Below are 25,423 nucleotides of genomic sequence, written 5' to 3' on the forward strand. Positions count from 1 at the left end.
CCCGATCAAGGCCAACCAATGGACATGTTGTATGCATCGATGTCCCAGTCCAGCAGGCAATACATGTCTGCAAACAGTCCTGAAAAAAGTCATTCGATAAGAAAAGTAAGTGCTTAGTTGTGCTCAATTTTCTCCTAAAAGAAACAGTTAACTTGTATAGCTTGCATCAATGACCTCATAGTCCATACAATATTTTATATGCATCAAAACTAAGTTCTGTATGCTGCAGAAGCTCAGGAAAGTATGGTGGTTCTACGTCACTAGGCAAATCAGAGGAGACTACCCATCTATAATGACAGGTGGTGGTAGACACCTGGTATTTCTGCATCGATGAAATGTCTTTTGTGGAACTCAAAAAATGGAGAGAGTTCAGAAAAAATAAATTTGAATGGAGATTAATACTGGTTTCTTTTGTGCAGAATTGTAGTGATGCATTCTCTTCCGACAGGCTCCAAATGATGGTTATTCTGTAGGATTGGTAAGACAAGCTTCTGGAGATTGGTTTCTCATGCGGCTCCTTGTGATGTTGAAATTAGTGTATCGCTCATTTCTTTCCTTGCTTCCTGTAGCAGTTGCATTGATAATAGGTTGAGAATTCATTTATGGAATAGTCCACTGATGTTCCGTAATTAGCTTTCTGCTTATATTAAACTGACTGTACATTTGTGACAATGCAACAGGGAGATGGATGTATTGTCCTTGTCCGTGCCGTTTGCTTTTGTGGGAAGAAAAAAATGTTGAGGTAAAGGGGTCTCATAGCTTGAAGGCGTTTGGTCCATTGATGTAGTAACTAACAACTTCGTTTGGCTGCTAATTGCTTTGCCTGAAAGCTGTCTTTCAAAGTAATAATACTCCATCTGTCATAATTTATGTACTGTAGTTTCATGGTTTGCAGTGTGGTTTTCGATGGTGGATGTGACATCCGACGATTGCCGAGGAAGAAAGGTGCGGGGGAGAGAATCAATTTGTGGTTTATGAATGGAAACCTTGTGCCAACATGTTTGATATGTTTGCTTATTACTATATGTTTGCTTATTACTCAATGGTATGATCACTGCAATTTTTATGTTATTTCGTGAAAACGACAATCAACTAGGGCTTAGTTTATTTTTGGTACTGATTTATAGTTTGTTTGGTAACCACATCACACCTTCTTAAACTTTAGACAGTTAAATGTGATTTATGTTTCCTCCTAATTCATCTTTTCTGCCTTTCAGGTTGCATTGGCAAATGGGGCCTCAACAATCTCTTGTGCCATTTGAACTTTAATTTGATTATCGATGAAGCAAGATATTCTAGATTTATCGAATCCTATTTTTTTCATCAGATCGATATGGTTGTCTGTACGAACTACGGCATAAGCTTCTTTGAGCAGCTTTTGACGGTGTTTCCATCTTTTAATTTCTCAGCAATTGCAAGTACCAACCTCAGAGTTGAAAGTAAGTGATGCATATTTTTCACGGATCAAATAGGAATCACTACCACAGTACTGGCCTAACTTCTGTACTAATGCCTACATCAACCGCCTGGGAAGAAGTTCTAGGTACATCTATTGAATCGGTCGGTTTATCTTCCTTTATCTATAACTCGATATAGATATTAGGCCAAGTAGGCTATTACAGTACAGGTGGACCACTTTTAGACATGCCATATTCTTTGTCTGAATAACAAAATTATTTTCACATGGAAACCTCACACAAAATCGTTGTTTAAATCATTGTTGGATGTTCCATTCTTTGATTATTTTGTTACATTCAAACTAAGAATAATGCAAGAAAAAAAACCTTCATTGTTCTAGAGAGGTGTTGGAGGCTCAGAGCTGCATATTCTAATGATATAACTGTCAATTACAAAATAAGACCAAACACTGTTTCTACGAATTAGCATCAAGTTGCCAGGAGCAGTGAAGCGCCAATAATGGTCAACTATGGTGCTTGAGGAGATGGATATATGTAGTTGTAAGGTTGCAGATATAGGCTGGAGCAATATGTAAGTACTATTACAGAATTACTTCAGCTTATGCTGAGTGTTTCCATTAGCTAGATGGTTGTGCTTCATGTCCTAGGATCACATGCCCTTTATGTTCAGAGTACGGTCTGATTATGAATAAGATAATAAAAGGGTCGTTACTTCTAACTAGACATTTTGTTAATTTCCAGTTGAAGGCTTCCACGCGCCACCTCCTTCTCCCCCTCCTTCGCCGGGTCGAGAAGGGAGCAGCGACGAAGCAGAGGTAGACGTGGACACGTGGTAGGAGCCAAGGGGGGAACGGGGAAAGGCGGACGCGAGATCCGTGAAGCCAGAGAAGGTACGTGAGCTTGTCCACCGCAGGCTATAGCTCCAAAATCGGCGGTGTCAGCCGCCACCAGTGCCACCGTGTTCGCCTCCGGCTGGCCTGGTAGCAACAAAAGTATGGCTGCAGGTGTGGTTCATTCAGTTTTGTAGTTCGATTTACTTGCTTGTGCATATGTGCGTGTATACTGAGAGAGAGGGAGAGATTATTCTGTTCTAGCAGTCATATTTCTGTCACAAATCTGCTCCCCTCCACTCCTTTTTCATTTAACTGAAATATGAATGTGAAAAGCAGTTGCAAATTAAGAGCAGCAGAGTAAATGTTCAAAAGTTCAGAGCAGGTGCATGTTTTTGAGATTTAGAGGAAGTGTAAGCTAGAAGATGGGTTGCCATGCTTTGTAAGTATGATTAGTTGGAGTACTATTCCATCCGATGGCAGTGCAAAGTTGAAGTAGGTGTTGACGAAGGACGTTAGGGTATGTTCTTCACGTCCACACATAATTGTCCAAAAAGCAACAAATCATTTTTTCTTTGTGAAAAGGCCTAAGGCCAAATATTAACGGACACATGTCCTTACAAACTCACCCGTACGGAAAAACATTCAAATCTCTGGGGAGCCGAGCTCTTGTTCTTCCTGCATCCCTATGAGCCTCTACCTAGACGGATCAAACTTTTTTCGGACCAGGAGCTTATGGAAGCAGTGGCCGAGAAGTCGCTGATGTAGATCAGGAGATGTCATCGGTCGCAATTTGTGAAGCAAATCGCTGCCCCGGATAGGAAAATGTGAGAAGGGCATGTGGAAACTACAAGACCATGAAAATTGATCGAATCCGAACAGATCCCCCCAGAAACCTAAACATACAAAATCCTGTCGGAGACACAGGCCCACACACCCTCGACCGCGAATAAGCACAACAATGAAACGGGGATAGGACACGGAAAACCATATTCCTACGGAGGGATGACACGCTCTCTCGGTTCCCTGTCCAAAATCCTAAGACAACTGAGAACCCGTCGCCGCCTAGGATCCCGTCGTGTAGCCCTCTTCTCCAATGACCAGGCTAGGTCGGGCTGCCACTGAAGGTAGCCAACACGCTGGAGTTGAGACGCAACCCAGACCACCCACCAATGCACACGCAGTAACCGGCCCTCCATCGCACGGCCCACCAGGGCACAACATCTCCGAAGGACGTCCTCGTCGCCGACGGCTCTGCGTGGGTTGTGACCGGTAATGTACCATGGCGGAGGCAAGAGGAGGAGAGGCGATCTAGGTTTTCTTGTGGAGGTGGCTGAAGAGCAGACTCATACCTCAAACTAAAGCATTGCTTCGTGATAATTCAACTACGGCAACACGAAGGCATATTCACCTTATAGCGAATGAGGGCAACCTTATTTTCGACATTTGTCTTGGATATAAGAAGTGGCACACAGTGGCACTCGAGAGGAGCAGGTTTTAAAAAAAGATTGCCCGGTGCAACGCACGGGCATTTGTACTAGTAATAATAAAGCAATTTGGGTTTCTGTCGTCCGCTGTCGCCGTTTTTACAAAAACATCCTTATAGTTTTTGGTAATTAAACCCGCAGTCCCTTTTTAAGTTGAAAAAACGTTTCGTTTAGAAATGTTACCAGGAAAACCTTGTGGTTTCCTGTATTCAACCGGCGGTCCTTTTAATGTGAGAAAATCGCAAGGAAGACAGGCGGGTCTGGGCGCAGCGTCGAGGGATCTGGCGGCTGGTGCGGCGGCTTGCTCCAGTGGCCGCGGTGTCCTGCTCATCCAGAGAAACAGGGCATGAGGGAGAGAGGAAAGAGATGAAAAAGGAGGAGCAGGGGCGCAAGGTGAGGGAGAGGGATCTGGCGGGTGGTGCGGGGGGCTTCGGTGGCGGCGGCGTCCTTCTCATCCAGAGAAAGGGAGAGACAGGGCGTGAGGGAGATAGGAAAGAGAGGAAGAAAGGAGAAGGAGAGGGGGCGCAAGGTGAGGGAGATGGTCGCCGGCGGTGGCGCCCCCGGTGACCGGCCGGCGGCAGGCCCGATGGTGTCTGGAGTTTTGGACACCTGCGCGAGCTACCCTGCTGCTGCTAATTCTTCTCTGCCCACGCCTCTGCTGCTGCTCCTTCTACTCCTCAGATGCCCATGCTTGCTCTGAAACAATCATTGTTGAAGGTGAAGTTCTTTTACAGAACAATGTAAAATATGTTACGCAGAGGAACTATGTTAGCTGAAGTGGTTGCTAAGTTGTTTCAACAAATGAAGATGAGGTTTGATGCTTAATTGTGCTTGCAGGACTAAAGGGCATGATTTCTGGACCACAGATGATGCATTTTATTGGCAGGCACAATCAAGGGCCCATCATCTTTCTGCTATAGGTTCAACACAAACAACAGTTATCTTGTATTTACAATCTACCACTTTTAGCAACTAATTTTTGGCTGAATTAAAGTTTTTGGATGGTTACTGTCCCAGGAGCGACTGAACAATTGCAAAAATCTAAGCAAGAAGAAGATAGTTGACCCCACGGACTGCCCCATGTGCATGCAGGCATCCGAAGACTGCACTCATCTGTTCTTGTTCTGCCCCAATGTTAGACCGATCTAGACAGCCACTGGTATCAACCACAAATGCAGAGACATCAAAGATGTTTGGGTGTTTAATCCCCCAACTCCACTTCCAGCTTCTCTGCAAACTTTCATGACGCTGTTGGTTCTTTGGAAAATCTTGGACTCCAGGAATGCATGGGTTTCAGGAAAAATCGACTCTCACCAGTCGATGTACTAAAATGATGTTGGTCTTTGGCCTGATTTCTTCTCCTCAAGGTAAACGATTGTCCTGTAATACCCCTATTTCTCCTTAAGTGAAAATTCAGGTGAGGAAGCCCCCATCCCCCCTCCTACATCACCTAGCCTGGTATCGTAACAAGTTTTATTTTGAATGCCTGGAACGTCTAGAAACTTTTCACTAAGTGCCCTCACAAATCTTATAAGTAAATGATGTTCTCTATGAATTTTTATTTTACAAGCTGCAACTATGTTACGATTTTCTCCCCTGCCTGCAAGTTGGTACAGAGCCGAAACCCAACTGTCTTCCAATGGAGGTTTGTGCAAATGGAGGCCAAGTTGCTGTTGTGGTGGTATGGTTGGTAGGTTATGGTTTCACGTTCCACTGCAGATTAAGAAGGCTCTCAAGGGTCTGAGAGTTGAGGTCTCCCACCGAGGAGAGGTGCGCAGGAAGTACCGCATCAATGGCTTGACAAAGCAGTCTAGCAGAGATTTGACCGGCGAAACCAAGACTGTGAGGGACTACTTTCGAGAAACCTGCAAGCTGCAACTAAGTTACAATTTTCTCCCCTGCCTGCAAGTTGGTACAGAGCAGAAACCCAACTATCTTCCAATGGAGGTTTGTGCATTGGAGGCCAAGTTGCTGCTGTGGTGGTATGGCAAGACTGTGAACTCAACTCATCGGCTGTGGCAAAATGATCTCCCTACAAGTACTAACTAATTTGCATATATGCTCTGGTTCTCATGTTACTGTATGAATTAGGTGCCTCCAAATAAATTCTCAAAAAATAGAAGTTTTAAAAAATAAGTTAGTTCGGATTTAGCACGCGGGTCTTGTTGCAATTGCTTGCGTCAATTCTAGCTCATTTCTTTGTATTCTCTTAGTTAGTTCATTATTCAGGCTCTGCTACTTATCATCATTTATTATTTCTTCACATGCATTATTCTGAACCTTGAGTCCATCTTCACATGCATTTGTTGTTCTGATATATCATAAGTTTGAGCCCAACTCTTCGGTTGTTTTTTGAACCTTTGACATATATTACCTGATTGGTACATTTGCTCGATGGAGGACCTACCGGAGGCTCTGGTGACAAAGATTCTCAAGAGGATCACCAAACTCTCTTTCCCTTGTGTCAAAGCAGCTCTACAAAATAGAGGGGAATCAAAGGGGTGCTATCCACGTTGGTTCCGATCTTTGCACTGCTAGAAAACCACTGACATCATTGTGCACCTGGTTCCCGAATTTGCGGAAATTTGAAATCAATTACTCTGGCTGGATACCAGAGTTGTGCAAATGGAAGCCAAGTTTCTGCTGTGGTGGTATGGTAACTGGTAAGATTGAACTCAACCCATCGGCTGTGGCAAAATGATCTCCCTACAAGTACTAACTAATTTGCATACATACTCTGGTTCTCATGTTACTGTATGAATTAGGTGTCTCCAAATAAGTTCTCAAAAAAATAAAAAATAAAAATAAGTTGGTTCAGAATCAGCACGTGGCTCTTGTTGCAATTGCTTGCATCAATTCTAGCTCATTTCTTTGTATTCTCTTAGTTAGTTCATTATTCAGGCTCTACTACTTATCATCATTTTTGGCCCAGGAAAACAGTGTCATGATTTATAAACTAAATGAAAATATTATCCTCAGCTGAGTGTCTTTGCTCAGGGTCAATTTCTTTAGGAGCAGGCAAAACCGCCTCGATGCAGAGAGATCTGCCATACATGCACCGTTGTCTCGAAACACTTTACTTCACTGTGTGCTTTACTGACTGAATAACTACTTCTGATTCTTGTCAAAGGTTGAAGCTGTGAAGAAGATAATCAAGTACGTATGATGCAGTTTAGGAGAGTTGTCAAAGAGCACGGTTAGTTTGTTCTGTTATAGTACTAAATTCATAGATGGTGGTGTAGCTGTACTGTTATGTCGTGTTCAGCAGCGATAAGACCATTGCTCTTCATGTTTTTAGTTTAATCTGTACTAATTCAGAAAGATTAGTACATATTGGTCGTTGTTAGCCACCTGAAGTTAATGGGAGAGGAAGGAGCATGAGTGGTCTTTTCTTTTCGTTTCACAAATTAGCCACAAGTTAAATGCAGGGTGAGAGCATGTGCAGATTATTTTTTTACCGACTGGAACAGGCTATCAAAGATTGTTCTATCCGTCTTGGAAAAATGTGTTCAAAGTGAATTCTTTCAAGAGCTGATCCTATTTATTAACTTATGTAAGTCCTTAGATTCTATGGCCGCAATCCAGAAGCTTTATGAGATTTGCCAAGTATATTATGAAAAACGGTCGTCATCTCCTGAAGCCGTCGAAAATGTTTGTGTCGTATTAGTTAAGAACTACATGGAGAATTGACACTAACCAAACTAAATGCCTTACTATTGATTACCACATATTATATTGTGAGCATGGGATGTATTTCTATGCTTGGAGAAAAACACATTATTATTAGTTACATTATATTTCGTTATTGGATGTGTTCCTATACTATCTTGAATAAACAGAAACTTCATATATAATTACCCGAGCAGGTGCGCCACATTGTTCTTTTTATTTTATTTTGTAGTAACAAAAGGGCAATGGCACTCACATTTGAATATCCACATCGTCGACTGGCGGGCCGAAGGAGGGCACCCTAGAGCGGATGCCCACTCAACCGGGCCTTGGCAAGGACACCTGCCTCATGCCGTTGCACGCTCATGTGCTCTACTATTCTGAATCGTTGGGCAGAGGAGGAGTAGGAGGCCATGGGTGGCATTGGGTCTGACCAATGGCTTGAGGACCTTCTTGACAACAAGACTACCGTGCCATGCTGTCGTGTTGGGTCATCACGGTGACCATGGACAGTCGGGCTTCATGGTGGGGCTGGGATGGACCCCTGGTAGGATCGTAGGCAATGTCGCTTGCTCTGCCACGTCATTATACGCGATCCAGGGCAAGAGGATATCAACCAGGACACAGTTGTATCCCCATTGCAACGCAGAGGTTTCATATTACAAAAGATATTATTCTCTAATATGAATCTGTAAGAAAAGATATGTCATACATTTGTGGAAATTGATAATGTAAGCTAATCTCAAAACTTTATTTCAAGATTGATTACTCGGTGGTGCTAACTTCCATTTTCTCAAAACAGGATGTGCATGCTATTTCTGAAAAGAGAAGCTTCTATGTTGGCTGGCATCCCTGGTGGTAGTTTAAGATATCTAGCAAATGAAAGGGCGCCTCATAATTCATTGGATATAGACCAGTAGGGTCAATTACATATAGTTGGCTGTAAATGACTTTCAGTTTCTAGCTTAAATATAGTTTTAGATATCTAGATATGTACTCTTTAACAGTATGATGTGCTTGATGGTGGCCCTATGTGTTGGTTGAAATTATCACGTTCTTTACGAGCAGTTGCAGTGCTCTTATTATTTTATTTCCACAAATATCATCACATTTTCCCTCAATCTTAAGATATGAACTATGCTGCTCCTCCTGGCCTGTGTGTTGCTTCCGCTGGATGATGCTCTGTTTTATGTTTGTTTGGACAAGGTCCAAGACCTGGCTGATGTACAGTTTTGACATACAATGATCTGCATATGTATGTCTTTATTTGGGTTATAGACAGGATACAAATATTGTATGTCAGTGTGGAACACCGTACGCCTTTTAACTCATTCTAGGTGTTCATTCAATCTGAATTGTGCTGTTTTATTTAGCCTATGCTAGCTTGTGATTTCTTGTGCTGCAAGCTGTAGTTAATTTTCCGTAACTGACGTCTTTGATCCTGCAGTTGGGTAATGCACTTGTGATCATTTTTCTTACTCTGCTGTCAGTATCACTGGTCTTGGGGTTCAGATTTTGTCAATATCAAAATCTAGGTACTTACCAGCAAACGAGTTATTGATCTATTTACTTAGTCAAGTTCATTTCTGTTATGTTCTTCAGTCAAGCTTCAGATTCTAGCCTTGATTAAATGGCAATGATATTCTCCAAAACCTACTAAGGTCAGAAATCCTGCCACCCAACAGGATGGTTTGCCAACTGCTGCTCAGTGTGTGTCAGCCATTCATTAGCATTGGAATTTGCCGGAGCGGCCCGATGCAGCGGCTGCCATGGACGGAGGCCTTGCACTTGGCCGACACGCCGATGCAGAGGAGGCGCGAGGGAGACGAGAGGAGCACGGGGAAGAAGGAGGAGGCGGCGGAGAAGGGTTCATCACCAGCGTGGCAGCGCTCTCCCGTCGGAGTGGCGGCCGAGGGCCGCGGGGCTGGCGGGATCTCGCAACGACAGTGTCTCCTTTTTTTGAGAGCGTGCGTGTTTTTGTGTAGGCCGAGTCGTTTGGGCCAAGCCCAAAAAGTGCCAAAAACAATTGCAGATAAAATATATTTTTCAAAAAACAAAAATTCTGAAAAAAAACATTTTTTAGAAAAAAGTTCTCAAAAACATTCTTACCCCTAAAATAACATTCTTTTCAAGAAAAACATGTGTTCAAAAAATATTCTTTTTTAGGGAAATGTTCAAATTTCATAAAAACGTTAATTCTTCTTAAAAAAGTATTACAATTTTTATGTAAACATTAACTTTAAAAAATAAGAAAATTTTAACATTTAAACTTATCATCGACGTTTATTAAAATTGGATATAATAGATGGTGCACAATGGCACATGAAGCAGGCTGCACACAAAAAATGCGGATAAAATATATTTTTCGAAAAATAAAACATTACTAAATTATATTATACAGAAGTATGCTTTTAACCCTAAAAAACAAAACATTCTTACCCCTAAAATATCATTATTTTCAAGAAAAACATGTGTTAAAAAATGTTCTTTTTCAGAGAAATGTTCAAAATTCATAAAAATGTTAACTATTCTTAAAAACTATTCTAATTTTTATGTAAACGTTAAATTTTATTTAAAAAAAGAAAATTTTAACCTTTAACCTTATCATTGACGTTTATTACAATTAAATATAAAAGATGGTGCATAATGTCACATGAAGCAGGTTGTGCCTCTTTTTTCGTCCGGTGCAACGCTCGGGCATTTGTCCTAGTGTTGCTAAACTGAATTAAGCTTAACCAGAAATAGCGTAAACTCTAACTTAAACTCCATGCGCTGTTATCATCAGTTGATCGTTTTTTGAGATTTTTTTCATTTTAATTAAATGAAAGGGCCGTTTTCCGTCATTCCGTGATGACTCCTCCCGAATCGTAGAGTAGATTGTAGAAAAGAAAGAAGGGAAAAGAATATGAGAAAGAAACAGGCCACGCCGGGCTAAAGCACGCTAGGCGACGTGCGGGCGCCGAATTGTTTAGCCCCGGGCAGGGACAGCGAAACAACCGTACGCCGCTTAAAACGCACAGAAACGACCATTTCTCGTGGCCCGTCCCGTCCCCTGCCTTTGGAGTTTTCCGCCACCGCTGCCGGTGACGAAACACTCGTGGAATCCATCCACACATTTCGCCGGTCGTGAGATGTGCCTTGCCCCGCGCCGCCGCCCACCCAATTCCCATCCACAGATAAGATATTCACCCCTCGGCTCATCACTGTCTCCCCGATGCGCACCGCCGTCACCTGCGACCAGCCCCGTGCCCGCCTGCTGTGCGGGTAGTGCCCATCATCCACCGCGCATCGGAGCGCACGGTGTCGTGTCAAAGTCCGGGCTTGTCGCCTTGCCTCCCTCCCCTTCCCCCCTCTCGCCATCTCCCAAGCGGGCCTACTGCCCACCGGCTGCCGCCTCCCAGAGAAAAACGAGCTCAAATCCGCTGTTTTTTTCTTTTCTCGACTTGCTCCTGCTCGCTCGGCCCTGGCCATTTATGCGCGGACACACGTTCTTACCAGCAATAAACAACGCCAGCGGGGCCGATCGTTGCTGATTCCGCATCCCGATCCGCGGCTCCTCATCAAGGGTCGTCGTCGTCACTCCGGCTCCTCGCGGCCGGTTCTTTGCTTGCCTCCAAGAAACCGTCGGCTTGGCCTCTCATTCCCGTCCCAAATCCGTCCTGTTAATAGGCCGAGCTCAGCTTCTTGCATTAGCTTCTCGGGGCTGCTGCTCGCTGCCGATTCCAGCGTTGATTCGGGTTGGAGTTTTGGGACAGGTGCTGCAAGCAATGGCGGAGGTGCGGAGCCGGGTGCGGGGGTTCCTGCGGAACCGGTGGCTGGTGTTCGTGGCGGCGATGTGGATGCAGTCGGTCGCCGGGGTGGGGTACCTGTTCGGCAGCCTGTCGCCGGCGATCAAGTCCTCGCTGGGCTACAACCAGCGCCAGGTGGCCAGCCTCGGCGTCGCCAAGGATCTGGGCGACAGCGTCGGCTTCCTCGCCGGCACGCTCTGCGCCGTGCTCCCGCTCTGGGCCGCGCTCCTCATCGGCGCCGCGCAGAACCTCGTCGGGTACGGCTGGGTCTGGCTCGCCGTCACCCACCGCGTCCCCGTGCCACCGCTCTGGGCGGTAAGATCCGTTACCTGGCCCTCCAATCATTATAGTCCTCCCATTTCCTTCTCCTTCCTGCAATAGCAATGCTTCCATGGCCGCATCAAACCTTCCTGTTCTTGGAGCCTCATGTGCTGCTGCAGATTGAGCTGATTTTTTTTTCTTCTAATGCTAAGAAAATTCCCTGTGACTTTTGTGCTAATTGAAGCGTGCACGATGCTGTGATGGAAGAAACTCATGTTCTACTACTGTGCTTCGTATAATTAAGTTGTACGTACGGTTGAAGCTTCCGGATTTGGATTGGAAACTAATCATGTCTTCTTCCTTCAATTATGCCACAGTACTTCCCTTTAGTTAACACGCGAGACCAGTTTGCTCATCATCTGAAAGCATACATGGGTCAGTCAATCACGCATCCTAACTGCACGCCTGTCTCCAATGATGGAGGGTCGCTATTCGACTTCCATTTACAAAAGAAAAGGCCGTGAATTTCTTGTTTTGGAACACCGTTGCTGTTGGACTTCAATGCTTTCTGTTCCTCCAAAATGTTGAAAGCTATGTTCAGAAATATTTGCTAGATTTTTATTGGCTCAAAACAGTTAAAACTGTTTCTGCTGTGTGTACTAAGAATATTCTAACACGCGGCATGTTGAATATGCTTCCGAGTCATCGGTGTGCACCTATATTATTCTTGGGAAGTCTTAGTGGTCGCTTTCTCGCCTCCCATGTTTCTTTAGTTAACCTTCATTATCTAATATCCTGAAAAACACTGAGGTTTGATATAGTTCATGTCAATTAACAATGTTCAACCTGAAAATTTCACTCTGTACTACTATTATCAGCCTGTCCAATACAGCCGCAACAGAATTTAACATCTCCATTGAGTTTCCAAGATTAGGATTGTGAGTTAATCATTTCCTATGTTTTGCTTTACAAATTAATTTGCTATGTGAAACATCAAAGCAACAGAGGATGACTTCAGTCTTCAGTAAAATACTGAAAACACAGAATTAGTGTCATTGTCTGTCTGAAGGTGGAGGAGATTTAATATTCATTTGTACTTCTAATTTTAAACGCACTAATTTCCATCTCCACATTTCTGTTTGCGGCATTTGGAAACCTGGACCATTCCATAATTTCTGTAGTATCTAATCTGACCTTTGTTTACATTCTTATTCCTTCAATTAGATTTGTCGGCTCTTGCACTAAATTCCCCCGTCTCTCCGCAGATGTGCATGCTAATCTTTGTTGGAAATAATGGTGAGACATACTTCAATACTGCTGCACTCGTCTCATGTGTTCAGAACTTTCCCAAGAACCGTGGACCAATCGTTGGTATCCTCAAGGGATTTGCTGGTTTGAGTGGTGCAATCTTAACACAGGTTTATGCAATAATGCACACGCCTGAGGATGCTGCACTGATATTCATGGTTGCTGTTGGCCCAACATTGGTAGTCATCGCTTTAATGTTCATTGTTAGACCAGTTAATGGTCACAGACAAGTACGGCCGTCTGATGGTACAAGTTTCACGTTTGTATACAGCGTCTGCTTAGTCTTGGCCGCCTATCTGATGGGTGTGATGCTGCTGGAAGACCTTGTTGGCTTGAGCCACTCATTGACAATCTTGTGTACCATCATTCTGATGGTTCTTTTGCTAGTTCCAATAGTCATCCCTGTAATGCTCAGCTTCTTCTCAAATGACGACGAGAGTGCCTACACAGCACTGTTAACATCACCTTGGAGAGAAGAAGCAAGTGGTTCAGTATCGTCTGAAGAGCAAGAAGTTATACTCAGCGAGGTGGACGAGCAAAAGCCGAAAGAAATTGATCTACTTCCAGCCTCTGAAAGGCAAAAGAGGATTGCCGAATTGCAGGCTAAGCTATTCCAGGCTGCTGCTGTTGGCGCCGTCAGGGTTAAAAGGAGGAAAGGTCCACGACGAGGAGAGGATTTCACATTACTGCAGGCAATGATCAAGGCAGATTTTTGGCTTCTATTTTTCTCCCTTCTGTTGGGGTCAGGATCAGGACTTACTGTGATCGATAATCTTGGGCAAATGAGTCAGTCATTGGGTTTTGAGGATTCTCACATTTTTGTGTCAATGATTAGCATTTGGAACTTCCTTGGACGTATTTCTGGGGGCTTCTTGTCAGAGATTATTGTCAAGTAAGAACTATTGAGGCACCTCTTTGCTGAACTTTTCATCTCATCTAGGAGTTTAGTTCATATGGAAGAGTGCGTTCTCCAATGGAGAGTGTGTTCTGCATCACTGATTTAATGTTCATGCTGACTAAGCTTCTTCTCAAAATACATGAACTAGAACTATAACAAAACCTTTACCCATTTCAGTTGTTATTGGTTGAATATCTTTTGAATGATACAGCAGTTTTTAGTGGTATCATCACAATTGGTTCCTAATCTGTTAAAAACAAAAAGGCACTAGCCTTGGAAATTCAAAGCAAACAAGAATACATCTCAAAACACATATCGAACTGATAAAATTATTAGACGAGTGAGCCAACAAAAAGAATAAAACTGATGGCAGGCAGCTAATAGGCAACATCCGAATTATCCTTTTGTCGATCATGAGCAGTATTCTTCTGAATAATTAATTAAGTAGTGACTGAGTTGCTCTGTTCATATTGAGACTAAAATTCCAACAGCTCGAATACAGGGGCTATTTTTGTTGAGAAACATGTCCCCGGTTGTTCTCATTTTTTGTTTGCTCTCTTGTTTCTTCAGGGATTACGCATATCCAAGGGCAATTGCCTTGGCGACAGCTCAAGTATTCATGGCAATTGGACACTTCATCTTCGCAATGGGTTGGCCGGGCACGATGTACATTGGCACATTGCTTATCGGGCTCGGGTACGGCGCCCACTGGGCGATCGTGCCAGCTGCTGCCTCTGAACTGTTTGGCGTGAAGAATTTCGGAGCATTGTACAACTTCCTTACAGTTGCAAACCCCGCAGGCTCCCTGGTTTTCTCGGGCATCATTGCCAGTGGCATCTATGACTACGAAGCCAGGAAGCAAGCTAACCATAACCACTCAACATTACTGGGAATGGTCTCCGACGTCACTCCGGCGCTGAAGTGCGAGGGCTCCATCTGCTTCTTCATCTCGTCAATGATCATGTCAGGGTTCTGCATCATTGCTGCCGCCCTGAGCTTGATCCTGGTCCACCGGACGAAGATCGTGTACACGAATCTGTACGGTAAACCCCGGACATGAGAGGTCAAAGGTCATTGAGGAACTGATCAAAGCTACAGGTATCAAAGCAGAAGGGTGAAGTTTTTTTTTTTTTTGCGTCTTCCTTCTGTTTATGGACTTCGCATATTCTTATGGTGTCAAAACCACGGCTACTGGTGGCTACGGATGGGAAATTCAGTGTCATGAAGCATTGAAGCGTATGGCGTTTTTGTGCGTTTTGTCCGAACTTCTTCGGTGTTTTTGGGGGGATATGAACTTCTTCAGTGTTGAGCTGGAACTTTGCATATACATGTGGTCTGTTCTATGTTTCATCAAGGCTGTTGAAAACTTGAAATGCAATAAATTGTCTCAGCTCTGCAAATTGGAGAGCTCAACCTTGTACATGGGCACCTGGTGTCCCAAGTCTGAGAGAAACCACATGATAGCTGCGTATTTGTTTCCTATGAATCTGGCTGGAGCACTGTCTTTTATTTATAAAGATTGTCTGGGCTGCCTCCCCAGTATATGTTTTAATTTTTCTGATCAATCTATGTTCTACTAGTTACTAGTAGTAGTTTTTTTCCCCGCTAGGAATTTCTTTATTTCGTTCGTAGTGGATGCAGTAGTGCTTTGGGCAGTATGCAGTACACTCACTAGATATATGCAGGTCAATAGTGGTAGAAAAACACTGCAACAAAGTCAATAGAAAATACTGTACAATGGAAACTAGTATAAAGAGACGCAGCACAAAAATGCAGTAGAAACTGAAAAACTAGGGTAAAGATTTCCTCCAACAAAACAAAAACTAGTGTAAAGATGTAGTATTACAAAGATGTGGGAGCATGTTAAGATGGAAATAAAAATCCAAAAATGGTACGTCTGGACACACAAAAGTAGAATCTCTACTACCTAAAAGAAACAGAGTGTTCCGTTTCCCCTCTTACGTTTCCCCTTCGTCCAACCATCTCGTACGAGCCCCCTCTCCCCTTCAGCGATTTTCTTTTCTCCCTCCATCGGTTTTCTCCCTGCCGGTTTTATCCTCATCTGGCCGGACAAACCGACTGTATCTTTGGTAAACATATAATGCACGTAAGGTAACCAAAGGCAATCAATCCAAAAGCAATCAATTCATGCATGGCAATCAATTCATGCATGACGGTGATCAATATCCTTCAATTATCAAGACCATGTCACGCCCAAGTTTCCTCCCAATTAATCAATCTATGGCACGTTGTTTTCCATCACGCTGCAGCCGCCGCGGGCGCCGCCTTCGCATCTACCCTTTCGAAGGGCACCGCCTCCATGGTCGCCGTTGCCTCGACCTCCCGCACGCCTAGCACCGCCGCAAGTCATCGGCTTTCCTTCTGTTTTGGGTTTTTCCTCGCCGGATTTTCCATTAAAACCAGCCCATGCGTTCCACTTACCCTAGCGTCGCCGTCCCGATGCTGCAGTACAACGCCGGTAGCCAACTCTTCACGATGCGAGGCCCTCCCGTCACGCCGCCGCCGCCAGCCCACCTCCTCGTGATCTAGCCAATACCTTCCCCCGTGCGGCGTCCCACTCTTCGCGCAGCAGCCCCCATAGATGAGTCCCCGATCCCCTCGCATGAATGTTGTCCTGCTCCACGGCCTCCTGCAGCTGGTCCTGCCGTGTGTTGCGGACATGCAGCAGTCTCCCCGAGGTCCTGCCCCGTTTCGTGTCGCCTCGCCGAGATCCTACCAGTCTCGCATCCCCGACGGCCTTCCTTCACGGTTGCAGTTTGAACAGGTTGCCTTTTTCTTCTTAGTTCGGAAAATATTTTCTTGTACGTAGTGTGTGTTTGCATGTTCCAAATAAGCATATAACTAAATTAATGAGATATTTCTATTACAGACATTTGTAGAAGAAATTCGGCACCTTGTCAGTCCAACACTAGGATTGGCACTTTCCTTAAGAAATATCCCCAAACTTCACCAGTTTAAAAGGGATCGTTGTTGTACAATGACCCGAAATATGGCTGGCTGATTTGGTTGCAGAAGGTTTTCTCATCAGAGAAAAAACGAGGTTGCTGTAGTTCAGCGGCTGAAGAACTTGGTGTCCATGATTGGAATTCTGAATATGCATGCATTATGGCCATGTAATGTACGTGTGTGATTAACAAGTTAATCCCTGCACAGGTCAAAAGAGACGGTGACCAGCAACGGTGTGAGGCGACGGCGGAAGTGTGTCAGTGATTGTGGCCATGCTGGGTCCAAGATGAGGGTGAGGTGCCGCAAGCGGCTAACTTGCCAAGGTATATATCTCTTTAGTTGTGTAAAGGTTTCTACTTTATATATCCATTTTAGCTGCACAAATGGTATTGTCCATCAGTGTCCATTGTATGCTTGAGGAGAATGTTGGAATGACATAACACGGCAAAGTGAGAAACATAGAAAGCAAGCTGAAAGCTTGAAACCTTCAAAGATTTTGTGACACTAAAAAATTATTTATACACATTAATTTTAGCTTGAAATTTGAAAGAGTAATATTTTTATTTAATATGTAGTGCAGTTGTCGTAGGCGCCACTGCAGATCGCTGCCATTACCACCACCAGGCAAGGCTAGCGAGGAGTAGCAACGTGTCGTCGGTTCCTTGAAGTGAGACGAGTTTCACTGTCCGATTAATTGTTAGACAAACTTTGCTAGACATAGCTATGAGAGGGCTTGGGGATGGATCAAGGTCTGAACGACATGTCTATCAGCTGTGAGATTTTTGTGAACATTCAAGGTCATCAAGTCTTGGGGATCGGCCATCTACGAGAGGATTTGGTGATGGATCAAGGCCTGAACGTGATGCTAGATGTAGGCATGTAGCTATGAGAGGACTTGGGGATGGATCAATGTCTGAATGTAACGCATACATGTCTATCTATATGGGATGGATCAAGGTCTGAACGCCTTCGCAATCTTGTTCAGCAGCCTATGCCTCCTGACTCTTTCTCAATGGCGCTGCTCGAGATTTGGATCGGTGACATTGCCATTGGAGCAATGGACGAAGTGGTTCCAAGAGGTTGACACGCTGGTGGAGGACATTTTGGAGGGAGTCACTGAATGGGGATCTGTCCATCGCTGCCGCTGCAGCTGCAGTGCTGGCACGCAGAGATCAGGGGGAAGGTGGGCATCGTCGAGACTCGAGACCCACTTGAGCCTCATGCAGGAGGACCTCTCCCAACTCCAAATAAGAACACATCTACATACTTTCATAAACAATATGTCGAAGAAGTTCTCTGCTCGTTAGCTCAAAGTGAAGGAGGTGGTTGCATTGTTCGCTATGAAGCATAATCACTCCTCCAACATGACAACTAATTGATTTACACTATCTCCTCTTTGTAGTTTCTTCATGCCAAGTTCCTTGTCAAAAGGGAGGATATGAATGGAGGGTAGATCAAGTAGAAGCATACAACAGTCAATTATCATGTTCTCTTTCAGTAGGATTGCTTTTCAGGTAATATGTGAGACTAAGATCTTTTTATGTTGATTTTTTTTACTTTTGAAGATTTCATAAAAACTTGCATCCGAGTTTTGCATTAAGGTGCTAAGGAAGATCGTCTACTCCATCCATCAGAAAATACTTGTCAGATAGATAAAAATGAATGTATCTAAAACTAAAATACATCTAGATACATCCATTTATCCTACAAGTATTGGACCAGGAGAAGAACACATCCACATGACAGTGTTGCCTACATGGACAATGTATGTTATAGCATATCAATATTCAGTCTACGACAATAGCATTGTAAGCAAGCAGCATATCAGTATTCAGTCTATGTGGCATCTTAGATGTTTGTCGATGGCGACTCTTGATGATATGCATAGCAAGCGCGCAAGCATTTTGTTGGGATCAAATCTTGCATTGGCTAAGCATGCAAGCATTTTGTTCCGGATTAAATCTTGCATTGGGTGAGCCTTCACACTTCGACGGGTTTAAGTGCATGAAAGAGGGTGTTAGACAGAGATTGTGAATGGAGGAAGATATATTAGACACCATGAATGTGACTAGCATATGTATGCCCCAGTGCAACGCACGGGCAATTAACTAGTCATACTAAAAATATACTCCCTCCGTGGCGGGCCAGCATGGCGATTGAGTGAGGCGAGAGCGATGGGTAGCGTCGGACTGAGCCGATGGGCCGCTTACTTCTGTTTCCACCCGAGCGAAAAGCTCGCGCATACTGTAGTTCATGCGAGTATCGTTGGACGGGTGATGGACGGTGCAGCGTGAACGACGTCCCTCGGCAGTAGAACTTTCTAAGCCAGAGGATCTCGTTCCGAAGACCTGACCCGTCTCGTTCAATCCCCTCCTGAAACAGATCGCGGCTAGGTTTTCTAGCCACATCCTGCGCCGCCGCCGCACACCTTATCGCTGCCACCCCTCGCCGCCGCCCCTCCCCGCCAACGTCTCAACGCGGGTCCCCTCGCCGTCTCACCCTAACTCCAGTCACCTGCCTCCTCGCCCCAACTCCGGCCTCCCCAGCCTCAAGGAGCAGGACGCCTCACCAACCCTGGAGCACGCCGGCCTCCGTACCTCCTGAGGCATTTCAGCCTTTTCACTAGCTCAATGTTGCCAAACTACTAACCTTCACTGCAGCTGATTCGTCAGCGAATCAGCTTTGCCACCATAGTGAATCCACAGCTGATTCTGTTGAAGCCGAAGCCCAAACAAAACCTAACTCCTACTCCTAGGAGCATGCTTGTAGCTCGATCTTTTTTTTCTCTCACTAATCAATGAATTTGGTAGACGTTGCTACCAACATTCAAAAAAAAAAAAAAACCTCCTACTCCTAGGTCGGTTGACGAGGCAATCACACACCACAAAGTCGTTCGAGCCGTCACGAGCTCGTAACGGGGAGCGGCTTCTAATTGGCCGTCCTCCCAACTCCAATCGAATCCCCACATCGTTTCTTGGTCTCAAGCCGCCGCCCTAGGCATCTGCCCTCCCCGCCGCGCCGGCCGCCGACCGCCTGCGCGATGGGTTCTCGGTGCTGGTCCTGCGGCGAGGATTCGGTGTCGCCGGACCCGGGCTCGGGCGCGCTCGTCTGCACCTCCTGCGGCCTCCAACACGACGCCGGCGCCTCCGAGTTCTACAACCCGACCGCCTTCACCGAGGACGGCCAGCTCGATTTCCGCGCCGCCTCCCTGGTCCGCCACCTCTCCCAATCACCCTACCGCGAGCTCAAGCTTGCCGCCGCCTCCAACGTCATCACCTCCATGGCCGTCCAACTCGGTCTCTCGCCCACCCGCGCCGAGGAGATCCTCACCATGGCCAAATCCGCCACCGCCGGGAACCTCGCCACCCCCGGCACCACCTTCCTCCCGGCCCTCGCCGCCGCCTGCTCCTTCCTCGTCGCGCGATCTCACCGCCTCCCGCTCTCCCTCGCCGAGGCCGCCGAGGCCGCGTCCTGCACCACGGTCGCGCTCGGTGACCTCGTATCCCGCATCGCCTCCCACCTCTCCCTTCCCCCCCTCCCTTCCTTCGACTACCAGGCCGCGCTCGAACGCGCCGTGCTCGGCTCGTACAAGCTCACCACCGCTGCGGGTGATGAGAAGACGAGAGCGATTCTCTCCCAAGCCAGATTTCTCCTCCGCTGCTCCTCCAAGTGGTCGCTCACCACCGGGCGGCACCCACTCCCACTTCTCGCCGGCCTGATTGCCTTTGCCGCAGAGCTGAACAAGGTCGCTGAGGTTTCTGTGGAAGACATTGCCCAGGAGATGTCGGCGGTCGTGCACACCAGCCGTCTCCGATACAAGGAGCTCGTTAAAGTGCTGGTGCATGTCGCGCAGAAGTTGCTTCCGTGGGGTGCCGACGTCAATGCCAGAAACCTGCTCCTGAACGCCCCAATGCTGCTCTGGCTCATGGAGAGGCGGTCGCAGTCCGACCCATCAGAACTGTTTCTTGAGAGCTTCGCTCCGGACATCGCCGGCCTTGTGCAGGTGTACTCATCTGTTGACGAGGGCGAGTCCAAGTACCTCCAGATTGTTCCCCTGGATGTTGATGATTTGGATTTCGAGAATTCTGGGAAAGAGGGCAAGAAATCAGGGGATTTGAAGATCTCAGAGGATTGCCTGTCAGATGCTTACCAGAATGTCTTAAAGAGGCTCTCTAAGCTAAAGGAACTTGGGAAGGTTGGGAAAGTTGCTAGCAGGAGGAAGCAGTGGAGGATAGGGCTGGAGCTGGAACCATGGATGGATTCGCTGGATGATGATCGGACCAAGCGCATGCCACTTGAGGAGGTAGCAGATATTGACATTGGCTATGATGCACCTCCTCCGTCGTTTACTGCTGGATTGGAGCATCAGAAGCGGAGGAGAGCACGAATTGAAGCTGCTAAGTGTCGAATCGATGCAATTAGGAAGGCTCCTGCTGCGCGTACTGTAAATGCAATTGATTCACCGGCTGTTCATGGAAATGAAGATGCTTGTCCACCACAAAAAAGTAGCAGGAAGAAGCTGGGTGGAAAGAGGCGACATGGAGAACATCCTGCGGAGATGTCAGACGCTCCTGACTCTGGGAAGAAGAAACAGAGAACAGACCCATGTGATGGTATTGACTGGGAAGATTGTGTTATCGAACTCCTTTTATTACATGGTGCAAATGAGGCAGAGATTGAACAAGGCCAATACAGAAGACTGTTGGAGTTGCATGTCTTCAGTGCAATAAGTGGAGATAGATAAAAACCTGGCGGTGCAGCGTCTTAAATCTTGCTTCCTGAACATAGGTTTCCATTATTCTGTGGTGCATTGCTCATTTTTAGATAGAGAAATTTTGCGCCGTTTGTATTTTTGTGGAGTTCAGTCAAGCTGATCATGGGAAGAACATATTGTGGTAGGGAAGTGCCTCATGGTAGGCTTTCTGTCTTTCTCCTGCAAAAAACATATAGAAAAATACATAGGAATGATACTTTCCCCGGCGATTTTTATTGCATAGTTGACTGGGATGTGTCACTTTGTGTAACTATACAGCTTATGAAGACATACTCAGTTAGACTTGAGATTGCTATACGGCTTGTGAATGACATACTCTGTTAAACTTGTATTTGTGAGCAATAAGAAATATGCTCTGAAATATGTGTGCTCCGATGGAATGTGCTCTGAAATCAGTTCGGGACGTGCTTTTTCTGATTTCAGTTTCATATATATGATGAGCAAATTACATGTTATTTGCTATGCAGTCCTTGTATTATGTTGCATCTTGTTGAAGGGCTGAAGCGAGCGAATGGCGCCACTACCCCGATGCGATGACGACTCGGCAGCCACAGATCTGCCCCAAGCCTAATGAGCTACTTCTCACTGGATGATTGATGATTGGTTTTGTAGCGTTCACAAACTATGATGCATTGGTGTTGTAGAAGTGGTTGGTGTTGTAGAAGTCCTTGTGCTGTATGGTTTTCAGATGGCATTTGTAATCTTGTACTATTACTGTAATATGTGCTATTGAGCAATTGGTGCCTTGATTAATTTTCTTCAAAAGGCGGCATCAACATTCTCTCGGGAGAAACATGTCGCCTTGTTTAATTTTCAATCTGGAAGAATTCAGTAAACTGACAAGGCTTATTTTACCAAACTAAGGTAGTTTAATTTGTCTGAATCATCTCTTTTCAGGATGAATGACTTAGCTTCTCCTCCATCATGTTTTGCTCCAAACAGAAGCTGTGAAAGGACTCCAGCAAAATGCACTGTAATCGCCAAATCAAAAGAGGTAAGTGCATACTAGTTCAGAAGCTTTGCATCCACTATTCTACTCTGTACATCTATCTGAATTTATCCGTATTCTACTCTGTACATCTATCTGAATTTATAAGTTATAGGCATTCAGCATATTGTGTGGCAAAGACTAGCCTTGCCCTTTTGTTTATTGCTATGGTGTCGATCCTAGACCTAGTGAGCAGATCTGGCCTTGCTGGTTGGTTGCAGCTTTACTCTGTTGCAATTGTTAGCGCTGTATGGAACAGAGCAAACTTCGTTGTGCGGCAGTTCATCATTAGAGTAGCAAAAGATGGCTATTGTTCTTAAAGAATGTGTTATCGAATCGACTTCGGTCACATGCCTGTATATGAACTTGCGTTGATCCGAAAATAGCAAGACTTGGATTTTATAAGACCAAGCTTTTCCCAGCACATAAGCATCGGTGCCTTCACTTGTTTGCAATCAAAGATCAATCTAGACCCGCGGACGTGCGTAAGCTAGATTAGTGCGCTTATGAACGCTCCGGGGGCGTGCCAATGGCACGCCCCAGCCACTAGTCCATATGATGTGTGGTAAAAAGCTATGACATCCTGGTATGTTGGTTACTGCCACTTGACAGTGTCATCAGGTGTATGAAAATGTTAAAACAGAGGGGGAGATTTGAAGAGACTAATCAGACGAAAGACAACATGCCAGGGTTTATTCTCAATTCTTACCTGTTGCCTGTTGGAATACTACTCAAGCCCTTAAAGTAGCCTGACCAATCAACTGGTGTCTTGTTCTTTGCGCTACCAAAAAAAAAAAAAGGAAAAAAAACTGGTGTCTTGTTCTTGTCCTCATCTTTTGAATTTCCTTTGTCGCAGATGATCATCCCTTAGTGACAAAGATGCATTTCGGCAAACTGAATCAGAAGCATTTCCCTTTAGTTGTCCTCCTATTCATCAGAATAACCTTTTTTCTTCGAGATATAATCATGCATCAATGGCATTACACTCTTCAGGCTGTACAAAAATGCACCCACAAACAATAATCAAAAACGGAGAAAAGGAAAAAAACAGCAACCCTCAAACATTGGATGGATTGCGTATGCAAAAGAATCAAGCTCAGCGTATGTCTATCAAAAACCCCTACTAAGAAACGGTACATGTATACCAAACTCAGAAAAAAAAATACATCTGAATTACAGTCACTGCCGCGCGCGGCCATTTAGTGGTTGAAGGCAGTGCAGTCTCTTCTGATCTCTCCGCCGCTGCCGGTCTTCACCCCTAGTCTCCCCACCTTCATCATCGACTCCACGAAGGCCTGGAAGAACCTCGGCTCGCTGTCGGCGAACTCCTCCACCGTCTTCCTTGACCCCCCATCGGTGAAGAGCGCCTGGTCGGAGGTGAAGAGGCCTAGGCCGTTCCTGAGGTTTTGGTAGTAGATGTTGTCGAAGAGGACGGGGCTGAAGGGGTCCATGTTGACTGCGATGGTCGGGCCGACGTCGGGCGGGCACGCCTCCATGAGCCGCTTCGCGTACTCCGGGTTGAACGACGGGTCCAGCTTCACGGTGCTGCTGTAGTTGTACAGCCGCTTGGTGAAGCGGCTGCAGTGCGCGAACCCGACGGTGTGGGCGCCGGAGAGCGCCACCATGTCGCGCTGGGACAGCCCGCTGCGGTAGAAGATGTCGGCGAGCTCCTTGACGTGCATGTCCGGGCCGGGCAGCTTGCCCTCGACGTCGCTGGCCTTGGAGACGAGGCCGTCGAGCCGGCCGAGCTCCACGCTCCAGTAGGGGCCGGACGCCTGCAGCCAAATCATTTACGCAGCGCAGGGTTTCAGAACTCACGGACGATGCAGTGAGAATGTTAGTGGCGTGTAGACCTGCTGACGTATACTACTACAGTACTTACCAGGTGGACGACGTCTCTGGCGGCGAGGGCGAGGATGTCGGCGCAGGAGACCACGCCGGGGCACTTCTGCTCGACGGCCGCTTTGACCCGGTTGACGGTGTCGTAACCGTCGCCGGCGAGTGAGTCATCGTCGGGGGAGTTCTTCTCGGCGTCTTCGTTGCGAGAGGCTATCAGGACCGAAGCGTCACAGCCCTGTGATTGCAAGTGGGGTTAGCAAAGCATAACCACTCACAGTTGTACTCAAAACGGCAACGGCCTGAAACGGGAATATGGTGGAAGCAGTATCTGACGGTGATTAACTCATGACGATGTAGTACTCCGGATTCGGATTTTGCGTAACCCATTCCGAGTTGCTTAATCTTTAGATTACCAAAAAAAAAATGAGACCAACCAAAGGGCTAACCCTCATTGGCTTTTCTTTATAGAAGAAACTCCGTGAGCACCACGCGTCCGTGCCGGGACTCAAATTCGGGTGGGCTGGCAGCAACCTCAGCTGCCCAGCCAACAGGTCGACGCCCTATCCTCTAATCTTTAGATTACCATGTCCTCACATGGGACAATCTTCATACAACTTATGAGGATAGTATAAGGTCTTATGATCCGTGTTCGTTTTAGGAGCACAGTGTGTGAACAGAAAACGGAAATGCTAAAAATCTGATAACTAGTAATTTTTAAGCATGGTGATTTTAATGTCTTTATGGCAAATTACATTATCCCCAAGATGACAATTTCCTTAGCAAGCATGACAAAATATTCATCCCCGCGACATTGCAATTTGCTATCTCGGGTGTTCGATTTGTCATGCTAACATCGCAAAAAAAAAAATGGTCATGCTAAAAAAAAAACTGACTTTCGATTTGTAGCGAAATTTATAGAAAAGGCTTATGTTGCATCCAAGTATAGGCAGGCTCCAAGTGGGTCCGACCCAACTGGTAGCTCCTGCATCCTACTATGTGTAGGTCAACCCAAAAAAGAAAAAGAAAATAAAGAATGCTAGAGCGGCACTAAACATCATTACGCGCACGACAGAGGCATCTCTTCGATCTTTATTCTTCACAGCTTTGAACAAGCTGAATGCTGTTCATAAAAAAAAACTGAACTTGCCGCTTACTACTAGTTTCAGTATTTGAACCAACTCTGCTTCTTCAACACA

The 25,423-nt window shown here is 45.7% G+C and overlaps 3 protein-coding genes and 1 long non-coding RNA gene across 11 annotated transcripts in view; 3 read left to right on the top strand and 1 right to left on the bottom strand.

Moving 5' to 3' along the window:
- Positions 1-232: 232 nt before the first annotated feature.
- LOC119335605 lies at positions 233-2,520 on the top strand. Of its 6 annotated transcripts, none has more exons than XM_037607719.1 (7): positions 233-316; positions 420-478; positions 681-742; positions 896-945; positions 1,218-1,439; positions 1,535-1,560; positions 2,160-2,520. In XM_037607719.1, the coding sequence occupies exons 3-7, from the start codon at positions 735-737 to the stop codon at positions 2,235-2,237; spliced, it is 384 nt and encodes a 127-aa protein (XP_037463616.1). In that variant the 5' UTR covers positions 233-316; positions 420-478; positions 681-734; the 3' UTR covers positions 2,238-2,520. The 6 variants fall into 6 exon arrangements, 5 of the variants coding, with proteins under 5 accessions (XP_037463616.1, XP_037463617.1, XP_037463614.1 ...); XM_037607720.1 differs by having other exon boundaries at positions 233-302; XM_037607717.1 differs by having other exon boundaries at positions 235-299.
- A 1,446-nt stretch (positions 2,521-3,966) lies between these two features.
- LOC119340432 lies at positions 3,967-8,533 on the top strand. 3 transcript variants are annotated; one of them, XR_005164539.1, is made up of 5 exons: positions 3,967-4,452; positions 4,573-4,655; positions 4,753-6,398; positions 6,866-8,135; positions 8,207-8,533. It is a non-coding gene; the product is annotated as an uncharacterized LOC119340432 (long non-coding RNA). The 3 variants fall into 3 exon arrangements; XR_005164540.1 differs by having other exon boundaries at positions 3,968-4,452; positions 6,866-6,931; positions 7,637-8,533; XR_005164541.1 differs by having other exon boundaries at positions 3,968-4,452; positions 6,866-6,931.
- Positions 8,534-10,695: 2,162 nt separating this feature from the next.
- Positions 10,696-15,139, top strand: LOC119336751 (protein NUCLEAR FUSION DEFECTIVE 4-like). Its single transcript, XM_037608826.1, has 3 exons — positions 10,696-11,507; positions 12,719-13,653; positions 14,230-15,139. Exons 1-3 carry the CDS (start codon positions 11,172-11,174, stop codon positions 14,717-14,719), a joined length of 1,761 nt encoding a protein of 586 aa, XP_037464723.1. The 5' UTR covers positions 10,696-11,171; the 3' UTR covers positions 14,720-15,139.
- An 8,183-nt stretch (positions 15,140-23,322) lies between these two features.
- Positions 23,323-25,423, bottom strand: part of LOC119342085 (peroxidase 55-like) — a 3,534-nt gene continuing 1,433 nt past the window's right edge. Inside the window, exons 2-3 of the mRNA XM_037613927.1 lie at positions 24,271-24,462; positions 23,323-24,163 (exon numbers count right to left, since the gene is read on the bottom strand). Of these exons, the coding sequence (XP_037469824.1) occupies positions 23,588-24,163; positions 24,271-24,462 (768 nt within the window). The 3' untranslated portion in view covers positions 23,323-23,587. The remainder of the gene's footprint in view (positions 24,164-24,270; positions 24,463-25,423) is intronic.

The sequence above is a fragment of the Triticum dicoccoides genome, chromosome 7B (assembly GCF_002162155.2).
Source record: "Triticum dicoccoides isolate Atlit2015 ecotype Zavitan chromosome 7B, WEW_v2.0, whole genome shotgun sequence".
Lineage (NCBI taxonomy): Eukaryota > Viridiplantae > Streptophyta > Magnoliopsida > Poales > Poaceae > Triticum > Triticum dicoccoides.